This window comes from Habropoda laboriosa, unplaced genomic scaffold, assembly GCF_001263275.1.
Source record: "Habropoda laboriosa isolate 0110345459 unplaced genomic scaffold, ASM126327v1 scaffold244, whole genome shotgun sequence".
NCBI classification, from domain to species: Eukaryota; Metazoa; Arthropoda; class Insecta; order Hymenoptera; family Apidae; genus Habropoda; species Habropoda laboriosa.
This window is the reverse complement of record NW_017100399.1, coordinates 1,284,066-1,306,861: the sequence shown is the minus strand read 5'-3', so window position 1 is coordinate 1,306,861 and position 22,796 is coordinate 1,284,066. Positions and strand designations below refer to the sequence as shown.

Sequence of the window (22,796 nt, the reverse complement as noted above, 5' to 3'; positions counted from 1 at the left end):
TATTTTTATCATTGAATATTAAATTATTTAATATTTTCAATATTTTTCAACTTAGCACAACCTTCGTTTTCTTCATTAAGGAATAATTAGGAGAAAAATTATGATTTCCCGCGTTTTTCCGCGAATGTCAAAGAATTCCAGTTGAATCATCGAGGATGTTTACAATTAAAATTGAGATCGATGGGACACGTTGAGTTTCGAGATTAATATGTTAATTTTTCATGTTCCTTTTCGTCGTAAAAAATATTGTTACATGATCGGAGTGCGCAATACGCGTTGCAGTTAGCTAAACGACCTACTGATTTAGCATTTTGATTGATCAACTTGTCCGCGATGTTGAAAGTTGTCGTTGTTTTTACGCAGGAATACGGTTTCTCATTTTTATAACGTCGACGATTCGTTGTCTGTAGGTTTCCTCGGTTCTGTAGAAGTGTAGTGTAATTTAACACGGTGGCTGCCACTGACGCAGCACATGCGTCCTCTAATGTATCTACTTCCAAACTATTTACTTTTCTGTTGATGATAAGAGAGCTTTTTCATCTTTTTCACCATTATCTTTGCGCTTGAATTAAATTATATTTGTTGAACTAAATTTTGAATTGTACGATTTTCTTCAGAAATTTATTTCTGATTTTCCTCAGAACTTTACTTACGATTTTCTTCAGAAATTTATTTACGATTTTCTTCAGAAATTTATTTGTGATTTTCTTCGGAAATTAATTTACGATTTTCTTCAGAAATTAATTTACGATTTTCTTCGGAAATTTATTTACGATTTTCTTCAGAAATTAATTTAGGACTTTCTTCAGAAATTAATTTACGATTTTCTTCGGAAATTAATTTACGATTTTCTTCGGAAATTCATTTGTGATTTTCTTCGGAAATTAATTTACGATTTCGTTCAAAAGTTTATCTTGTGATTTCTTTCAAAAATATATTTGTGCTTTTCTTCAAAAAATTACATACGATTTTCCTCAGAAATTTATTTACGAATTTCTTCAAAAATTAATCAAAATTAATACTCCAGCAGTAGCAACCCCACTCACTGTACACACCTAGCTCGCGATAGTACAAAAGATTTGCTAGATTTACTATTCCAATAGCGCATTTAACTTCTCCAAATTATATAAGCAACGATATTCGCAAGAAAAAGGAAAAATCACGACATTTGCAAGAAGGTGACAGCAGGTTCATTCAAGGCAGTCTTGCGATCCGGTCAGCGCTGTTTTTCCCGACCCACGCAGCAAATGTAATTACCTTTTATCGATCGACGATCGCCACATACGCGTGTAGGTAATTCCTTCGATTCGAAGACGGGGGACCGATGATCATCGGCGGCCGTCTCCTTTAAGGACGACCTCGACTCTGCAATTTCATCGTCATCGCGATCCTCGCTCACGGGGTGTTTTACGTAAGATACTGGTTTTCTACGTGTATTAGAATCGATAAATTCGCACGACCTCCATATCCGTCGCGATTCGCATCCTGCGATTAGCACGCGACCTTCGGGAGCTTCCCTTCGAATCGTCTCATCGAACTTTCTCGGACACCGTTTAGAAGCTGATTCTGTGATTCGCATTATGTTGTATCGGATGAAATTTCTTTTCGTTATTTTTGATTTTGTAGTTTGTCCGAATAACGACGATGAATTATTCAAGAGTAATTGTTTTTATTTAATCTAAATACGCAGGTTTGTTTTCCTAATGAAAACAATGAATTTCCTTATCAGTTAGGGTTGTTGCGAAAATCCGAATATTCGGTGCATTCGCATATTCGAAATGTATGAAAATTCGAACACTTCGAATATTCGAAGTATCCTAATATCCGAATTATTTAAATTAGATTCTAATTAACCGAATTATCGCAATACTCGAGTTATTCAAATTACCCAAAGTAACCGAATTATCCGATTATTCGAATTATGTAAATTACCCAAAGTAACCTAATTATCGCAATACTCGAGTGATTCAAATTACCCAAAGTAACCGAATTATCGCAATATTCGAGTGATTCAAATTACCCAAAGTAACCGAATTATCGCAATATTCGAGTGATTCAAATTACCCAAAGTAACCGAATTATCGCAATATTCGAGTGATTCAAATTACCCAAAGTAACCGAATTATCGCAATATTCGAGTGATTCAAATTACCCAAAGTAACCGAATTATCGCAATATTCGAGTGATTCAAATTACCCAAAGTAACCGAATTATCGCAATATTCGAGTGATTCAAATTACCCAAAGTAACCGAATTATCGCAATATTCGAGTGATTCAAATTACCCAAAGTAACCGAATTATCGCAATATTCGAGTGATTCAAATTACCCAAAGTAACCGAATTATCGCAATATTCGAGTGATTCAAATTACCCAAAGTAACCGAATTATCGCAATATTCGAGTGATTCAAATTACCCAAAGTAACCGAATTATCGCAATATTCGAGTGATTCAAATTACCCAAAGTAACCGAATTATCGCAATATTCGAGTGATTCAAATTACCCAAAGTAACCGAATTATCGCAATATTCGAGTGATTCAAATTACCCAAAGTAACCGAATTATCGCAATATTCGAGTGATTCAAATTACCCAAAGTAACCGAATTATCGCAATATTCGAGTGATTCAAATTACCCAAAGTAACCGAATTATCGCAATATTCGAGTGATTCAAATTACCCAAAGTAACCGAATTATCGCAATATTCGAGTGATTCAAATTACCCAAAGTAACCGAATTATCGCAATATTCGAGTGATTCAAATTACCCAAAGTAACCGAATTATCCGATTATTCGAATTATGTAAATTACCCAAAGTAACCTAATTATCGCAATACTCGAGTGATTCAAATTACCCAAAGTAACTGAATTATCGCAATATTCGAGTTATTCAAATTACCCAAAGTAACCGAATTATCCGATTATTCGAATTATGTAAATTACAAAAAGTAACCGAATTATCGCAATACTCGAGTTATTCAAACTACCCAAAGTAACCTAATTATCGCAATATTCGAGTGATTCAAATTACCCAAAGTAACCGAATTATCCGATTATTCGAATTATGTAAATTATCAAAAGTAACCGAATTATCGCAATACTCGAGTTATTCAAACTACCCAAAGTAACCTAATTATCGCAATATTCGAGTGATTCAAATTACCCAAAGTAACCGAATTATCCGATTATTCGAATCATGTAAATTACCAAAAGTAACCTAATTATCGCAATACTCGAGTGATTCAAATTATCCGAATTTGCGAACTCTCCGAATAATCGAACTATCCGAACGATTCGAATTATCCGATTGCTCCAATTTTCCGAATATTCGAATTATGCGAATTATCTGATTATTCCAATTATCCGAATTATTCCAATTACTCATCACAGTCCATCCTTGAATTCATAAAGCACAATTTCCCTAATCTACCGAGAATCTATCTCTTCGAAAATACACAACTAGAATAACGCATTCAACCTCTTCAGGGACACCGACGCATATGTGTACCTTTAGATTTTCCGAAAATTCTAATACGTGCCACAGAGAAAATATGAAAAACAATCACCCGGAATCTCGAAAAATCTCCTAAGGAAGGTAGTTCAATTCCTATAGATTTAACATGAATATAAATGTGTAACTGCATAAAACATTCGAACTTCGAAAAAATCCTCCCTGAAGAGATTAATTGTTTCTAAACTCTCTTAACTCTTTCTAAAGACCGAAGAACGATTGTCTTTTACCGTCTTAGCAAGCCGATAGCTCCACGACAAAGAGAAGAAAAAACATACGCCAATGGCGATTAATGACGATTTACATAAGCACAACGAGAAGGTGCACGATGGTATGTGGCACAAATGGAGAACTAACTTATGCAACTCCCGCGAATTTCATAGATTCGCAAAGGGGATCCTCTATCTCTGATCCCGTGATCGTTTTATTTTTATCGCGCGTCGAGATTTGTTTCTCGAATCTGGCACGAGATACGGCGTTCTCTTGATACTAAACGTTTAAGAGATCTGTTTGATCAGTAACGGCTGATTTGCGATAGACATAGGGTAAACTTTGGAATTCAGGTTATTCGTATGCTTTGTTGAAGAGGATTTCACTTCTGTTGGAACTTGGATCGGAACGAACTTGGGGGAATCACCATTTAGAGATTGTTCCGATGCAAACTTTTCGGATAAATAGCGTCTCTTTTTCTTAACGACGAGTCTTGAATTCTTGACAATTTTTGGGAAATTCCTATTTCTCATTTTTCTAGAGAAGCGTGGTCTTATGCAAATAAATAAAAGAAGTAAAAAGAATTAAAGATACACAGTGTGCAACGAGTGTTGGCAACTCTACTGAGTCCAGTTGAAAGTCTGAAATGTTCGAAATGAGGAATTCCAATCGTTGAAAAAATGAAAATAATTGCTCGATATAGTACGACAATTTTGAACTTTCGGCAGAAATTATTCTCGCACCTGACAACGTACATATTCTCGAAATCGTAAATCCCGACGAAAATGAATTACGTCTCTGGTTAATTAAATGCAAGCCAGTGTGCGAACGTTTGTCAATTAAGATTACGCGTGGAAAAATCGCCTCTAATCTCCGGCTCGTGAGATTGGAACGCTGTTGGTTGAACTTTCGACTTTATCACTGGCTCATCCCCGTTTACTGTTAATTAATTAGCGGAATTGCCAGGAACCCGTAATCAGTGCGTGAAACGTGTCTGCAAGATGTTTCGCCGCAACAAGACGCGCCCCATTATCGTTCGTGTGCTTGTGCATTAGGCGAGAATGCTACTGTTCTAAGAACCAAACGATTGGTCGTTGTTTTAGACCAAAAATAAAAATTAGAAAAATTTTTGGTTTTGTGTGGATACTCGGGAATGTTCAGTGAAGTTGGTAGATTTTAATTTGGGGTTATTGAATGGGAGTTTGTGAGTTAGAAAGCGACACTTTTTCTTCAATGATCAATTATTTCTTTCAAACTTCTTCAAACCTTGAGTAGAAAGAATTATCAAATACAAATTCGTGTACCAATTTTATTGACAATTCAACTCAACTTAGTTATTAGTTGATCAATTATCTGTTCCAACTTACTGCTCCTTCTACATTCCTCATATCTCAACATTCTCAAATTCTGAATACAAACTGGTCTTCAAACACAACTCTACATGCTAATTTTATTAGCAATTAATGCCAAACCAACTCAATCCAACCATCATTTCTTCTTGAATGATCAGTGATGACTTTTTAACATTTTAATATACTCAACAACTACTTCCTCAAACCTCAAACACAAACATTCTCAAACGCAATTGTTTATATTAATTTTATTAATAAATAATCCCAATCTAACCATCAGCTTTTCTCTAATGTTCAGTTCCAAGTTACTACTACTTCCTTATAATATACACCTCAACTTCCTCGAACTCTATCCACAAACAATCCTCAAACACAGTTCTTCAGACCAGTATTACCAAGAATTAGTTCTAACCCAAACCCATTCTCCATCCAGAAACCCTAAATCTCAAACAAATCTCAAACACAGTTCTTCAGACCACTATTACCAACAATAAGTCCCAACCCAAATCCATCAACTTAATGCTCCATCCAAAAACCCTGAACCTCAAACAACCCTCAAACACAACTCCTCAGATCACTATTATCAATAATCAATCCTAACCCAAACCCATCAACAATCACCATCAATCCACTTAGTGGTCCATTTAAAAATCCTAAACCTTAAACAATACATCAGACCACTATTACCAAGAATGAGTCTCAACCTAAACCCATCAACTTAATAGTCCATCTAAGAACCCTGAACCTCAAACAACCCTCAAACACAACTCTTTAGACCACTATTATCAACAATCAGTTTTAATCCATCAACTTAATGCTCTATCCAAAAACCCTGAACCTCAACCAATCCTCAAACACAACTCATCAGACCACTATTACCAAAAACGAGTCCCAACCCAAACCCATCAACAATCACCATCAATCCACTTAGTGGTCCATTTAAAAACCCTAAACCTCAAACAATACATCAGACCACTATCACCATGAATGAGTCTCAACCTAAACCCATCAACTTAATAGTCCATCCAAAAACCCTGAACTTCAACCAATCCTCAAACACAACTCATCACAGCTCGAACACAGCTCGTTAGACCCCTATTACCAACAGTCAAACCCAACCCAAACCCATTCTCCATGAATCAACTTAATGCTCCCGTCGAAAAATCCGCCCAACAATTGTTCACTCCTAACCAAGCGATTGTTACATAACGCGCTACTTGCTCGTCGAGGTGGAGCCGAGCGCAGAGGGGACGATACCTGCATGACGAGGCCTTGCGGCTCACCGCACACCAGCTGTGTCCACATCCAAGACACTCTTGTTACGCCTACGTGTGTTGTCACAGCGTTGTGCATCCGTGCACCACGTCGACCAAGAAGCGCGGAAAACTCGTCTTGAGGCTGGTTAACGCGCGAGCAAACGCGTTCTCAAACGTTGGTGGAGGGGTACCATCATGCTCCTCCCTTTCTCTCCCTCTTTTTCCTGTATTTTTACCTGAGCTTTTAGTGCGGTTCCGTGCATCGTTCGTCTCACAGTTATCGCGACTGAATCTCGCGATTACAGTCTTTGTCACAGTGATTCTACTTTTTTTCTTCTTTCTTCCTTCTTTGCACACTTTCCCTTTCGACAGTTCTTCTCCTCCTTTCGCGACCTACGAGTGCGTGAGACGATGATGGACGATCTAGGCGGCCGATCGAATTCTCGTAAGGTTTCCATCGGTGGACGAAGCTTCCGTTTCTTCATCGACGATTCGCGTGCTCACTGTGTCACCCCTGACACGCAGGTTCGATGACATTTTTTTGATCACGCGTCGCGTACACGTGACAGGAGATTCTCCAGGAGGAAATCGAACGAGCCTAAGATGTGTTTTATTTTGATCGTATTTGGACTACAGTTCGCTGTGCTCGCCTGTTGCGAAATCTTCTGGGTGTTTTGCGCCTGGGAGCTTTATTGGGGCTAGGCTTAAGGATTGTTTGCTCGATACAGAAGGTTTGGTGGTATTTTATTTTAGTTACTTATGCTTTTCGAATATTTCGGTAATTTAGGGGAATTTACGAGGAAGATTTTGATCGAAGATTTATTTGATTAATTTGTTAGAAGTAATATTTATGATTTTCTTCGAATATTGAAAATCGATGGATTTTAAAGATGGAATATTAATCTTAGCGTTGAAGATCGACTCGTTTATACTCTCTTCACACATCGACTGTTGGGGAGAAAAGAGGTCGAGACTTCTCCAATCAGTTTTTCATTCAGACAAACAGGATACAGGATCTTTTCTGTCGTATATACTTGAAAGTTTCCATTGCTTCTCCGTTCTTTCAATCGAATTTCCCATTCACAGAAATTCTTTAGAACGAAACTTTAGCGATTGTAAAAAAGAATTCTAAAGAAATGTAAATTATATCTTCGACGAAAAATCAATTTTAATTGCATCTTCAGTTCATTGTAAGTCTCAGAGCCTACTGTGTACATAGTTTACCATGAGCTACTTCTCTGGAACAGAAGTATCTTTGTTGAAACACAAATTAAGTCTCTGAGTCTACTATATCCCCAACCATAAATCTCAGAGCCTACTGTGTACATAGTTTACCATGAACCACTTCTCTGGAGCAAAATTACCTTCGTAGAAACGCAGATTAAGTCTCTGAGTCTATTATCCTCAATTCACCCTAAATCTCAGAGCTTACCATCTTCAATTTACCCTAAATCTCTGAGCCTGCTGTCCTCAATTTACCCTAAATCTCAGAGCCTACTGTACTCATAGTTTACCATAAACCACGTCTCTGAAGCAGAAGTACCTTCATAGAAACGCAAATTAAGTCTCTGAGTCTATTGTCCTCAATTTACCCTAAATCTCAAAGCTTACTATCTTCAATTTACCCTAAATCTCAGAGCCTGCTATACTCATAGTTTACTATAAACCACTTCTCTGGAGTAAAAGTATCATCGTAGAAACACAAATTAAGTCTGAGTCTATTATCCATAGTTGACCCTAAATCTCAGAGCCTGCTATCCTCAGTTTACCCTAAATTTCAGAGGTTACTATACCTACGACATCATATTTTACCATAAACTACTTCTTAAAAAAAAGAATACAATCTAAACCTCAGAATCTAGCAAAAATCAACATCTGTCTATGAAACAATCTTGAACCCCCCCATACTGTGGCTCCTAAAACTGGCCACAGAGATCTATCTCTGAATCTCAAACACAATCGGAACAATCAACCGCGAATCAGACATCTCGTTCACTTTCGTCGAACCGCTCCCAGGCTTCTCCATTTCACCAGGCTAGCTAGCAGAGATCGACAGAGGCCGGGTACCTCGGGACACTCTCTTGGGTCCTCTCCAGAGCACGCAGAAGGCGTGCACACCGGTGACAAAACGCAGAGGAGGAAGGAGAAAGGGGGGGAAACGTGTCGGATTATCCGTGTTGGCAGGCCTGATCGGACCTAGAAAGGCGGCTGTTCTAAGGTTTCCGCGTCGGCCGTAGGAAGCCAGCCCGTGGACTGTGGTTCTCTGAAGCAAAACCTGGCCTGAGAGTGAGACACAAAACAGCTGTGCGGAACACGCTCCCGCTGTTGTGTTCGATCGTTATACGAAAACAAGCGAATCCTCTACTTCCAACCCTCTTTCCACCACCACCACCGCCATCGCCTTTCCTCTCCTCCTCGTTTCACGAGGATGGATCGGAACGAGAGCGCAAACGAGGGCGGAAGCTCGCCGGACACGGTGATCGCGCGCTCCTCGTCCGAGGAGGAGCGGAACAGGTACGCGTGCAGCACTTCCGGCGAATACGTGACAGTGGGAGACAGCAGCTCGAGCTTGGACACGCTCACAGGTGGAACAGTCCCGAACAGCGGAGCTGTGTCCGTCGAGACACAGGCGACCGAGGACAAGAAGAGGGGAAGATTCGGCGCGTTGAAGAGCAGCTTCCGTAAGGAGGGAGGATTATTCAAGATTAGGAGGAAGAACAGGCAGCTGGACGAACCGGCCCCGGAGCACGAGCCGGATGTCGAGGAAAAAGGTTCCACTTTTTCGTTTCTTTCGGTATTCAGGCGGAGGCTACGATTCTGGAGGTTTCACGGGGGGTTTCAGGGGTTCTCTTTCGGTTTGTTCTCTTGAACTGTGGTATTTCTGGGTTTCAGGTTTGATCTGGTTGGTTGTTGTTTGTTAGATTTTCTCTTCGGGGATGGAATGTTGGGTAAAAGCTGGTTTGGAGGGTGGTTCTTTGGGGAGATGTAGATTTGTGTCAGTTTTCTGGGTTGTACGATGTTTGATGATGTTTGAAGATTCGTAACGTAGGTTTCTGTTGGTTTTTATTCAATTTCGGAATGAAGTATTCAGTAAAGATTGGTTTGCTGGGTTATTCTTTGGGGGGATGTAGAGTAATGTGAGTTTTCGGGGTTGTACGATGTTTGATGATGTTTGGAGATTCGTAAGATGGGTTTTTGTTGGGTTTTAACCAATTCGAGGATGGAATGTCGAGTAAAAATTGATTTATTCTTTGATTCTTTGAGGAGATGTAGATTAATGTGGGTTTTCTGGGTTGTACGATGTTTGATGATGTTTGAGGACTCGTAAAATGTATTTCTATCGAGTTTTAACCAATTTGAGGATGAAATGTTGAGTAAAGGTTGATTTTCTGGGTAATTCTTTGAGAAGATGTAGATCAGTATGATCTCCCTAGGTTGTACGATGTTTGACGATGTTTGATGACTCATAAACTCTTTGGCCTTCTTCGTTTTAAGGATAAAATGCTGGGAAAAATTGCTTTCTTGGACGATTCTTCGATAAACTGTTACATTTTTCAATAGCTCATTTCTCTTGTAAAGAAAATTACTGAAATTTGGAGTCTCATAAGACGAGTAGAACAATCCCCAAAGATCTTGCGATGGTTGGTAAGCTTCTTTAAAGTTTCCAGATTTTTCCGCCTAATTAAAAATATTCTTATCCAAGTTCCAAGTTTCTCGTTCTTGATTCTCATTTACTTTGGGGATTCTCATTCACAGGAGGTTTTAGGGCTTCTCTAGGGCTTTGTAGTTAGTTCTACATATGTTCGACTTAATTCTTAATAACCTATTCTACTTTCTCTTTCTCCTCCGTAGAATATTTTCAGGTCTCGTTTGTACGATTTCTCGAACAATCAAAGAGCAACGCCTGCCTCTTCCGTTTTCCAACAAAAACGATTCTACATATTTACCCTCATTTCTTCTAAGCAGCAAGTGTGAGATTATATAGTTCAGGGCTTTCCCATTCGTTCCTCAAGGTAAACGCTCTTTCTTAGGAAGCACTTGTTTCAATCGTTGCGATACTTGACACATAAAGTGATCGATGGGACACTTCTTTCGATCTCTGCACGGATTCCTTGAGATGTTAATCGTCTTAATGGCTGCTCGGTATCCAGGCCGATTACCGAAAGCTAGCGAACTCGTTAATTACCATGGATTTATGCTATCGATTTCGTTCTTTGACAGTTCACAGAAGATCTAAGGACCTAGTGATTTGCTTTCAATACTTCATTCGTCATATTGTATCTGTAACATTCTATCTAGGGACCAGAGACTTTCCTCGAACTCGTAGCTGTTAATTTATCCACATTCAAGGATACGAGAAACGCAAGCCTATTTAAACCGAACTGTAATAGCATCTAGGAAGTAAATCTTCCAAAGCACATTCTCAGAATTTTTAAATTGCATAAATGAACTTATTAAACTAAATTTAATTATCTCACCGAAGAATCAGGTTTTTAAAGTGTCTATTAAGACGCAATTCTTGTAAGATTTAGCTCGGATATTAGTTTAGATGTACGATGTGCAAGCAATCAGTATCTCGACGTGGAACACGATACTCTGTATACAAAGGATTAAATCTACCGTCCTCACCTGTAACTATCGAACTACCCGAACTCCGATAATCCGAAAATTGGTGAAATTGCTTGCACCTAAAATTCAAAACCCGATCATCGGCTTCATCAATCACTCTAAGTGACGTGATCCTCCATGAAACTCCGAGAATTATTTCTCTAACTTAGGATCCTCTGGTTGCTGTGTCAGAAGTGAGATAGATAGAGTAGCTAATCTATTATAATCTGAAATTCAGCTTCAATTGCCACCTATGAATTTATGTTCTATCGCAAAGCGATCCGATTTTCTAGAGAACCTCAAAACTCATCTTTCCTATCTCCTGTATTACAAGTGGAGTCTTGATTAAATTAGTTATTTTTTGAAGCTGAAATCCAATCTCCACGTCTTAGTTCCTAACTCCTCGCAAATTAACGTAATTCCTCACACGAAGTCCAAGAAATTCTCTGTTTGCCATAACGTAAACGAAACTTCAAACTTGAAACTCAATTTACACCTTTTTAATCGTAATCAGTTTCCTAAAGAAATCATCTGTGATCTGAAAATCTCAAACTTGACACTCAATTTCCATCATTTTAACTATAATCAGTTTCCTACGAAAATCATCTCTCTGATTTACGATCTGAAAATCTCAAACTTGAAACTCAATCTCCATTTCTTCGACCATCATCAGTTTCCTAAAACGGTTGCCTCTCTGACCAACGATCTTCTGTTTCCCATAACATAAGTGGAACCTCGAACTTAAAACTCAATCTCCACCATTTTAACTATAATCAATTTCCTACAAAATCATCTCTCTGATCTACGATCCTATTTCTGCCATAACACAAATGAAACCTCAAACTTTAACCATAATCAATTTCCCCCAAAAATCCTCTCTCTCCCATAACATAAACCAAGTCTCAAACTCAAACCTCAATCTCCACCTCCACAGTCCCCTAAAACCCACCTTCCCCCACAATTAATTTCCCAGAAAAATCGTCTCTCTGACCAACGATCCTCTGTCTCCGGTGTCAGAAGCGGGCCGGAAGCGGATCCCCGTGGAGGAGGAGGATCGCAAGGGCATCATCGGCGGCGCCGGTGGCGGTGGCGGTGGTGGCGGCACGTCGACGACCTTGAAGAAGAAGAAGAAGAAGTCGCACTTGTTGGTGCGCAAGCTGAGCCTGAACAAATTTCGTCTGTCGACGGAGCAGGAAACAAGGCACACGCCCGAAGGTGGTGACAGCAGTCGATCTCTGAGCCAATCGTCGCAGGAATCACCGAGCCTGTCGGACAGCCCGTCCAGGATCACGAGGAAGGGGCAGCAAGAGATCGAGAGGCTTGGCCATCGCGTCGGTTACGAGGCTGTCGAGCCTCGCGACGCCCCGCTGCTCGACGTTCCTAGAGAGAAGGGAGAGACAAGGAAACTGGAGAAGTCACTGGAGAAACCGGTGAGCACCGTGACCGTAGTGCAACGCAAGTCGCCGTCGTTGACCATCAGGAGCTTTTCTAAGAATCAGTACGGTGAGCGATCCCTCTCTCTCTCACTCTATTTTTCTCTCTTTCTCTTTCTTGCTTTGTTTCGTCGAGAAGACTTTGTCGAATTGAGAGGACTATGGTTGCTGGTTTTCTTTTTTTTTTTTTTTTTTCATCAAGTGTACTTGGTGCGAGGATTTTTTCTTTGTTCTCGAGCGGGATTATGGTGGATTTTTGAGTAGACTGTAGTCGGTACGAGGCTACTTTTGTGGTTCTTTCTATGGTGGACTGGACAGTGGGGAGATCGGTGTAGGTGTGGTTTTATGGTAGAATTTTTCTGTAATTTTCTTTCTTTTTCACGTGGGATTGTTTTATCGTGTTTTTTTTTTCTGGTCGATTTGACGGAGTGGACAATTTATTGGAAATTATGTAACCGTAGCGCTATACTGTTTCTTGATTATGGATATAATATGATACACAGAGATCACTGTGCCAGTGATTTACAATTGAAACGGCAGGCCTGTGAAATATGATACTGATATTTCTATTATTAACATTGTTCTATATGGTAATAGGTTCTCTGACCCCTAGGTGAGTTTAGACAATTTTTATTATTTAAAGTATTATTACACCTAACTACTTCTGCCTATCCTGTCTGTATTTAATTTCAATTTTTACGTTCGATAATTGTATACTTAATCCCCACCTCAAACTCAAGCACTTAATTTTAATCCTGCATTGTGCAATAAGCTACGACAATCTAATTAACTCGAGCAGTCAATCCCAACTCTGGTCCTCCACAACTAGTTAGAGCAATCTAATTAACTCAAACACCTAATCATGACTTTAGCAGACACGAACAGTGACAATTCGATTAACTCAGAACAGTCGATCTGAGAATTATACAACTATCTGTAACGACTTAATTAACTCAAGCACTCGATCTTAATATTGCGCAAAGCATACCAGTTTAATTCAAACTCAGTCTCAGCTTGAGTGTTGTTGATCGTGCTGTGACAATTTGAGTAAGTCAAACACTCATCCTGAGTAGATAACAACCAAATTAACTCAACCTGAGCATGCAACAATCAAATTAAACGACATACATCAAGTTACAACCACTTAATTAAGTCAACCACTCAACTTGAGTATTATACACCAAGTTATAACACTTTAATTAACTCAATAACTCAACCTGAGTATCAAGCACCAAGTTACAATCGGTCAATTAATTCGGTAACTCAACTTGAGTATTATACACCAAGCTGTAACAATTTCATTAACTCAACAACTCAACCTGAGTATCAAACATCAAGTTACAACCACTTAACTAACTCAATCACTCAACTTTAGTGCCATACATCAAACTACAACAATTTCATAAACTCAGTAACTCAACCTGAGTACCAAACATCAAGTTACACCTACTTAATTAACTCAACCACTCAACTTGAACATAATACAAAAAAGCTATACCAATCTAATTAACTCAGTCTCGACCTCAACATAAAATAACACCACGATCCATACCAATCAAATTAACTCAAGCACTCAACCCCAATACAACGCATCAAATCCCCCCAATCTAATTATCTCAAACACCCTAACCCTCGCACGCCACTTAACCTCGTTTCATACTAACCCCTTGCAAACCTGCCTTCAAAGATGCCATCAGCTGGCCATTGAAACATCACCATCAACGTCTCACCACAATTACTATCTTCATCATCATTATCATCATCATCATCACCACCATTCCAAATTGCCATTGACGAACCTGAGAATCCACATGAACCTGGTGCCGTTGTCTGCGTGTGCAGATCCGGAGTCAGCAGAGAAACCGGAAGCGCGGTGCAGCTCGACGCTTCCGTACGCGATTTCAAAATGGGCGGAGCAGAAAGCCTCGATACCATCTACGAACGAGCCTAGAAAGTCGAAATTGAACACAAAGTCGGAATCTGATTCGGGTATATCGAAATCGTCGCCGCACGAGGTTCGACGGAAATTATCGTTGCTGGAGGAGAAACGAGCGATTTTTCAGCGACGTTTGTTCGAGACTACTCGTGACACAGATTCCAGCCAAACGGTGGTAGCCGTGACGGTGGACGACGAGGATAGAGCGAAAGACGAGGAGAAACACGAGGAGAGCACGAAGAAAAGGGCCAGGCATATCAGCGTGAAGAAGTTCGATACGTTCTCGACGTTCGAGGGCACGTTCGACGAGGAGACTGGAGTTGGTTACCTGGCTGGTATCGAGGAGGATTACACGGAGAGCTACGACAGACAGAACGAGAATTACTCGGCTACCATGGGACCCATGATAGCCGACACCGCGGAGAAGAGCAAGGTCGTCAGCCAGGACAGCATGGTGAGGAACCATTTCTGCACTCACCGTAGAATTCTCTTCCTCTCGCACCTCTTGTATCTTCTTTTTTTAATACTTTGGCCTTTGATTGGTTTATTTCTTCTCCTTGGTGTGGATTTTTATATTTTTTGTTCTTTATTTGAGAAGTTCTTATAACATTTCTGAGCAAGGACCAAAAATAACGAGTAGTGTTTAACCAGAGGAGGTTTTAATTATTTATACTGTCTATTTGTAGCTAACAAAACATATAAATTGAGAAAATAATTGTTATGCTATAAGTTTTCTGTATTAAGATTTGTAACAGTTATGGTATCTGATCTTTGAGGCTTCTTTTTTTATGGGTTTCTGATTGTCATACTTTTTAAGTTTGAATACGGTGTTGGATACTAATTTTTGTTTCTCCTGGTGCTTCATTTTAGGCGAATTTTTCAATTATTTATTACTTCTTAATTTTGTATATTTTATGCAGTCAAATATTCTTCAAATTCAGTTACTCGAAGCGATTGTTTGCTTGTCTGTTCTCGCTACGTTTGATCGGTGGTATCTTTACCACTTGTCGAATATATCTCGAGTTCTACTACTTGTTCTGCCCGGTTTTACGTAGCCTTCTGCTTATTCTACAAAAATATACATTCTACGTGTATAACCAAACTTAATCTCTAATTTACCACTGAATTACCAATTAATCGATGAAATTTCAAATATCACAAATTTGAAAAAATAGATACTTTTGGAATTCTTTCCAACCAGTCAAAGCAACATTAATTAATCGATCTTTTAAATAGAAAGAAACTTTTGTAACTCGATTAATTAACAAAATCAAGCACAACTTAATCTAATTAATGAAACTTTAAATATCATCTAAATAGGAGAAAATGAAAATATTTACACAATTAAAATTCTGACCTAAAATTGAACCAATCGAACACCTCGTATCATTAACGGTTTCGAATCGAAGAAACAGGAACTTAAGTCGGCCAGACAAGAAGAAAATAAGAAAAAGAAAGAAACGTTTCGTTCGATTGACAACTCGGAACTCGACACCGTCTAAAACAGACCATCGACCGAGCTCATTTTTCTCAGCAACACGCTACTCGCGGTACCTTTGCATAATCGGCGGTTTCCCTTTCTCGATATCGACACTCGCGAGAGATTTCGAAACGACACCCACGACACATTTCTCTCTGTCTAGATCGATCGAGGGACAGACACCGCGTGTGTAACTCTATGATGCAGAAATCACTGTGCAGACCCCCGCGTTCTGCGGTCCCGGTTTGCGGTTCCCCGGTTCGCTTCCATCGCTTTTGTTTCGCGTACGCTGTTTTTTTTTCTTGCGCCACCCCTGGCGAGACAGCCTCTCTGGTTACTTGCTCCGGTGGCTTGTCGTCGTGCTCTATCTCGAACCTGGGTGGCACCTATCCAGCGCTACTTTGCCTACCAGAAGCCTAATTGGAGCACGTCCACGTGCCGTCTCGAGAGGTAAACGCGGGGAAAAGTTTGTCAGTGGGAAGTTGGAAGGGTTGTTTGTTCGTCGAGAAGTCTACGAAGGAAACTTGGTTTTTTTTTTTTATAGAATGGTGAATTCGAGGCGGGAAATTTGAATTTTGAAGAGTGAAGAGGGGTTAATTGGAAAGTTGGAATGTGGACGTTGATGGACTGAATGTAGAAAAGTTTGAATTTTACCACCGAAAATTTATAGCTTCTTCGGGAGTTTGTTTTTTGTAGAGTGCTGAATTCGAGGCGGGAAATTTGAATTTTGAAGAGCGGAGAGGGGTTAATTGGAAAGTTGGAATGTGGAAGTTGATGGACTGAATGCAGAGAATTTTGAACTTAACCATTGTAATTCGAGCTAAATAGAATTTGGAATTTCAGGAATTGGTTGTAGCGAATTTTGAATTCAAAATTTATTCACAGATTGGTGATTTCCAGGCGGGAAATTTGAAATTTGGGAATTGGAAAGTTGAAAAGTAGTAGAGAAGTGGAAACGTGGAAGTTAACAGGCTGGATATAGAGGATTTTGAATTTGACCAGTTGAATTTAGAATTTTATGGAAATTGTAAAGCAGCAAATATAGAAAATCCAAAATTAGCTATTTAAAGGCGCAGGCAGAAAATTAGGAGCACTGTGACTTCAAAACACAGAAACTTCTGAATTGAAGTTAAAAATTTGAAACCACGTATCTAAAAAATTAAAAAATTGAAACCATGAATTTAGAAAATTTAAAAATTGAAATTTGGAGAAATGCATATAAAGAATCCAGAGAATAAAGAATTCTGAAATATGAATTTGAAGTTCTAAAAAATCTCACATTCACTTTCGTCCAGTGTTTAATAATGAACTAACTTTTACCAGTCGACTATCATAAGAAATTCTATTTCCGTTAATCCTCTTAAACGATTATCCTTTTCCATTACTTCACACGTTGCATTCTATTTTTACCAGCGCTAAATTCAAAATAATCAGAGGCTTGCAGGAGAGTATTAGGAAAATTGAGTTAAGAATATCGCAAGTATTTGTGGTATATTGTTCCTACTGCATACTGAGGTTTCCGACGTGTTGCCTCTGCGAGTTACTGGCCTCTCGATGGCCAAGTAGTATATCAATACGTGTAGAAAATCACGTCGACCAGTGTGGAAATATTGGCGAAAGCCACCTCACGAGGATTGTTCACCGGATATCTTCGAATTGAAAAATTGACAAATATTTTCAGATATGTTAAGCACTGTTTCAACTTAACTCGAATGCTCTCTTTATCTGTGCTCCTCAAACACCGACTCTGTGCTGAGTTAATATTTGCTAATCCTAAACAGAGATACGATTAACGCAATATCTACTGCGAGAGTCCTAAGCAATTAGGAGGAAAATGGCGTGATTTGAACGAAACAGAGAATACTTGAAGCTGATTGTTTTAACAGAAGGAATAATTTCTTTTTAGCGATATTTGTTTATTCTCTGTAACTACAGAGTTGAAAATATGAAAAATTTTGTTCAACAACTTTGAAAAATTTGCTCAATTTTTGCTTCAATAGTTAAACTTAAGTGACGGAAAGTAAAAAATATTTCCGAACACTAAAGATAGTTTAAGAATCTTAGATAAGATTTATTGTTATCCAAAAATCCCAAATTGTATCTCAGAGATTCATTTGAAAATGATTAAATTACTAAATCGTTAAGAAATTTCACAAAAGAATGGATAAATTGAGATTACAAAATTGGAAAAAAATTGATTATACCTACTCATCGCCCCATGAGAACCAAATTGCCAAAAAACGTTCAAAAATTCATAAAAATCCAAAATTGTTACACGCAGAATAATTTCAAAAATACTGAGAAAATAAACCATGAAAAAATTTCGCAAAAAAGCAGACAAATTCAAAATGAAAAAATGTAAATTACTCCAATATAAATTCTATTCGTTGCCCCATGAAAAGCAAACTGCCAAGTCTTCAAAAATTCATGAAACTCCAAAATTGCAACCCAGAAATTAACTTCAAAATTACTAAATTGATGAACCGTGAAAAATTTTCACAAGAAAGCAGATAAATTCAAAATGAAAAAGACTAAATTGCTCCAATGTAAATTCTACTCATTGCCCGATGAAAACTAAATTGCAGCCAAATGTTGAAAGATTCATAAACGTGGCCGGGTATTGGTCGTTCGCATTTTAAACCGGGCTTAACCGCCCTTAAATACAGCGCACCATGGCGATGTTACAGCATTATAGAGTATTATATGCAGGGCAGCGTTATGGCTTCTACTTTTACAGTAGATTATTATTAACCTCCAGTTTATGGTTACGGCTTCGCGCGCTGTTTTCCATGGCGGACTATCCCCGTGCGTGTAACCACACGTAACAGGGATCATATTTCTGATCATCGTTTTATTCTCTCCGGAATGCACACGTATATACGAACAATCTGCCACTCTAACGCCATTGTCAGTGTAAAATTTCTTTAAACAACCAGGCGGGTAAGTTAGATTTAAACCCTCGATTAGGTGCACGCTTTTACCTGGATTTTATGGCTCTATCACGGCCATTCTGTTTCTTGGTTTATGGTCGTGAAAATTTTCTATGGACTCGTAAATGTTTTTATGGGAGTTTCCACTGGTTTTCGTTGAATTTTAAATTTTACGGGGTTTTTCAAAATTTCTTAGAAATTAATTTTTCATCTTTGCTGTAAATTGTGAACATTGATAATGGAGATTTTTAATTAAGATTTTCGTTGAATTTTAAATTTTATGAGGTTTCGGGTATTTTTTGTATTAAAAATTTTTTTAGAAATTAAGTTTCTATCTTCATTTGGCATAAATTGTGAATTGTTTGCTAATGAAGATTCTTAATTAAGGTTTTCGTTGAATCTTAAATTTTACGGGGTTTTTCAAAATTTCTTAGAAATTACCTTTTCTTGAAAAGAATTCAAAAATTTTTCATTCGTTATAGGAAAAAAGTAAATCCAGATAAACATTTTCTCAATGTTCACCATTTTTTTAAACAGTTAAACATTTTTTTTGCACTCAATTGACCAATGAAAAAATATAAATTGCACGGTGCAACTTTTGTAAGTGCAAAGTGTTTCAACACATGTTGTACAGGTTCCGGTACATTCACGAACTATTGTACAAATTGTTGCGTTACGAACTCTCGATTGCCCATCGATGCTATCGAACTGTATTCGTAAAGCAGAGAAGCACTATCGTGAATTCTTGATTGCACTTCTATCGTGGTGGAACGAGAATCAAACTGCGATTGGAAATGATTGAAAATGACATTTTTACACACACCAGAGGTTATCGTGTTTTCTGGCAACCTGTTGCATTCAAACACGTTTCGACGTTTAACTTCGACGTTTCGTTGCAATTTTCACTTTATTGTAACGTTTATTAATCGTATCAAATTTGACGAGCTGTTCCTTTACACACAGAATATTCTAATATTTCTCTTTGTTAGCTATAATTTCTGTAAAAGAAAAAATACTGTTCTGGTATTTCTGATATTTTACATAAAATTCAGTATTCTTAATTAATTTATTCTGCGAATCGAATGTTGAGGTGTAAACCTTTATTGAGAATCTTGCAAGGATAAAGATACATGTTCAATTTTATATTGAACTTCTTAAGATTTGCATAAAATTCATTTTTCTGTGTTTATTATCTTCTTCTGTTTAAATAATTTACACTTAATATTGAAAAATATATTTAAAATTTTCGCCAATTGGAAACAAGACTTTTTATAAATAACAAAGCTACGTTAAAGTAATCTAAAATTGAAAAATACGCCTGCAAATATTATCGTCACAATTTTTGTTCAAAAATCGCTTACTATACTTTGAACACGAGAAGAAAATTCCAATTAAAAATCGTCGTGCATTGGAAACAAGTCTTAATTTTTCACAAATGAAAAAGAGCTGCATTAAAATAATCGAAAATCGAAAAATACGCCTGCAAACATCGTCACAATTTTCGTCCAAAAATCGCTTACTATACCAAGAGAAAAAAATTCTAATTTAGAATCGTCGCCAATTGAAAGCAAGCCTTAATTTTTCACAAATGAAAAAGAGCTGCATTAAAATAATCGAAAATCGAAAAATACGCCTGCAAACATTATCGTCACAATTTTCGTCCAAAAATCGCTTACTATACCAAGAGAAAAAAATTCTAATTTAGAATCGTCGCCAATTGAAAGCAAGCCTTAATTTTTCACAAATGAAAAAGAGCTGCGTTAAAATAATCGAAAATCGAAAAATACGCCTGCAAACATCGTCACAATTTTCGTCCAAAAATCGCTTACTATACCAAGAGAAAAAAATTCTAATTTAGAATCGTCGCCAATTGAAAGCAAGCCTTAATTTTTCACAAATGAAAAAGAGCTGCGTTAAAATAATCGAAAATCGAAAAATACGCCTGCAAACATCGTCACAATTTTCGTCCAAAAATCGCTTACTATACCAAGAGAAAAAAATTCTAATTTAGAATCGTCGCCAATTGAAAGCAAGCCTTAATTTTTCACAAATGAAAAAGATCTGCGTTAAAATAATCTAAAATCTAAAATCGGACAGAAATTTCTCTGTCGAAAATACTTGTCCAAGAATCGTTTACTATACTCCGGAAAAGGATAAAAGAATTGGAATTTCTACACAAAATTTTCCACTTCCGTTTGTTTGGATCACCGCCAATCTTATTGTTTGTCGTTTTACTACCATGTGTCTACTTAAGAAGGCGATTCGGATATTTGCTCGCATTCTCGGCCGATTGTCTTCCTCGATGAGTCATTCGCGTGGTACTCGTCGACCGGTTCAGAACGACAGACGAACTTGTTCGAGGGACAACAATATGGACGTCGAGCTAAGACTCTGGAAGAATTTGCAATTGAACTTCACCAAGTGCAAAGTGAACCCAAAAACGTGGAAATACTTCGCGGTTGGTCCTTTAATTACATTTCATTCCATTCAATTCTCTTCATTTTTCTTCAACCACGTGCTCCATCGATCGGTTTCTCAGTGGTTTATTAATCATTTTAACAATGTAAATTGAAGTGTTCTTTTTCGAAGCGCGAAAACAGTGAAATTTTCAATTTTTCTTGTAAGAATTGTCTGCCTCGAAAATTTATCGAAATAAAGAAATGGGAATGAATTTTAAAGATTTTTTTAGAAAGTGCAATTTGAGGAATTCGAAGAAAGTGAAACCGACGATTTTTGTTCCCTTTTTCGATGAAAGAATTGTTTCAACGAACGAGATATTTTGATAAAAAGATTGCAGTTTGTATTAGGAAGTAGTTCTTCCATTTTGATTCTCAGAAAAATTAGGATTTTTAACGAGGTTCTCTTCGAGTCAAATTTATTACCTCGTTAACGTGATTTGTTGCTCCTGCGTCGATAAGGCAAGCTTATCTTAAAAGTGTAGAAATCCGAGATCAATCGAAAATCGTCAATTTTTACCAAAAATTCGCTGTCTGACGAAAAACTGAAAAAATTATTCTACGAATTTTGTTTTTTTTTTCCTTCCTTCAAAATGTTAACAACTTTGGTGTAATTGTGTCAAATAGTGAAGAATACAATTGCATAATATAGATAAGCGAAGGAAAACGATAAAAGCTGTCGCAGACTGAACGTTACTTATTTGCATAGCAGATGGAAAATTATTGAACTGTTTAAGATAAGCCTGATACAGCTTGTCCTGAATAATTTTCTCGGTGATCGAATAATATTACTGTTAATTATTCCACAATTAAACAAGTGTTCAGTTTGTTATTTAAAATGACCGAGAGAAAATTTTCAACTTTGTCGAGAATCGAGAACAAAATTAAGACTTAAATTGAGTATCGAGAAATAATCAACACTGAAATTCCTCAAACAAATAATTCGAAGCTTCTTCGCTGTTGTAAAAATTCGCATAGATACTTCTAAGTGGGGACTAAAGAAAGCTTGTTGATTTAAAAGAAAAAACATTCAAATAGTCAAGTGATTTGTGATTAATTTAGTTAAAAATTCTTCTTCTGTTCGCACAGTCGTCTCAGAACAACGCGTCGAATGCCGGAGTAGGCGAGAAACGAGAGCACTTGTATAAAATTCTGGTGATTGGCGAGCTGGGCGCCGGAAAGACATCAATCATCAAGAGATACGTTCATCAGTTCTTCTCTCAGCATTATCGCGCGACAATTGGCGTTGACTTCGCGCTCAAAGTGTTGAACTGGGACCCGCACACGATCATAAGGCTGCAGCTATGGGATATCGCAGGTCGGTCGTCTTTTAATCTTCTTTTCCTTCTGATCTCTATTTGAAAATATTTTTTCGCGAATTACTTCGAAATTTTTAAGTTCGTCGATCATTTATGGAATATTTAATATTTATTTCTTCTCATCTTTCCTCTTTTTCTATTAAAAACATCCTTTTCCGTTTTTTTTTTTTTATTTGTTCGCTACGATTCAAGAATTATTTTTGAAATTTTTAAGTTCGTCGATCATTTATGGAATATTTCATATTTATTTCTTCTCATTTTTTCTCTTTTTTTTTATTGAAAAAATTCTTTTCCCTTTTTTCCA

The 22,796-nt window shown here is 37.7% G+C and overlaps 1 protein-coding gene across 4 annotated transcripts in view; it reads left to right on the top strand.

Moving 5' to 3' along the window:
* The window catches only part of LOC108575316 (ras-related protein Rab-32), a 53,456-nt gene that overhangs the window by 26,688 nt on the left and 3,972 nt on the right, over nucleotides 1-22,796 (top strand). For 2 of the 4 annotated variants that reach the window (XM_017938081.1, XM_017938080.1), the window contains exon 2: nucleotides 22,263-22,491. In XM_017938081.1, the coding sequence (XP_017793570.1) occupies nucleotides 22,263-22,491 (229 nt within the window). Of the gene's footprint in view, nucleotides 1-8,520; nucleotides 9,102-11,955; nucleotides 12,442-13,243; nucleotides 13,256-14,213; nucleotides 14,762-22,262; nucleotides 22,492-22,796 lie in introns of those variants that run through there. The other 2 variants (XM_017938079.1, XM_017938078.1) reach the window with 2 other exon arrangements.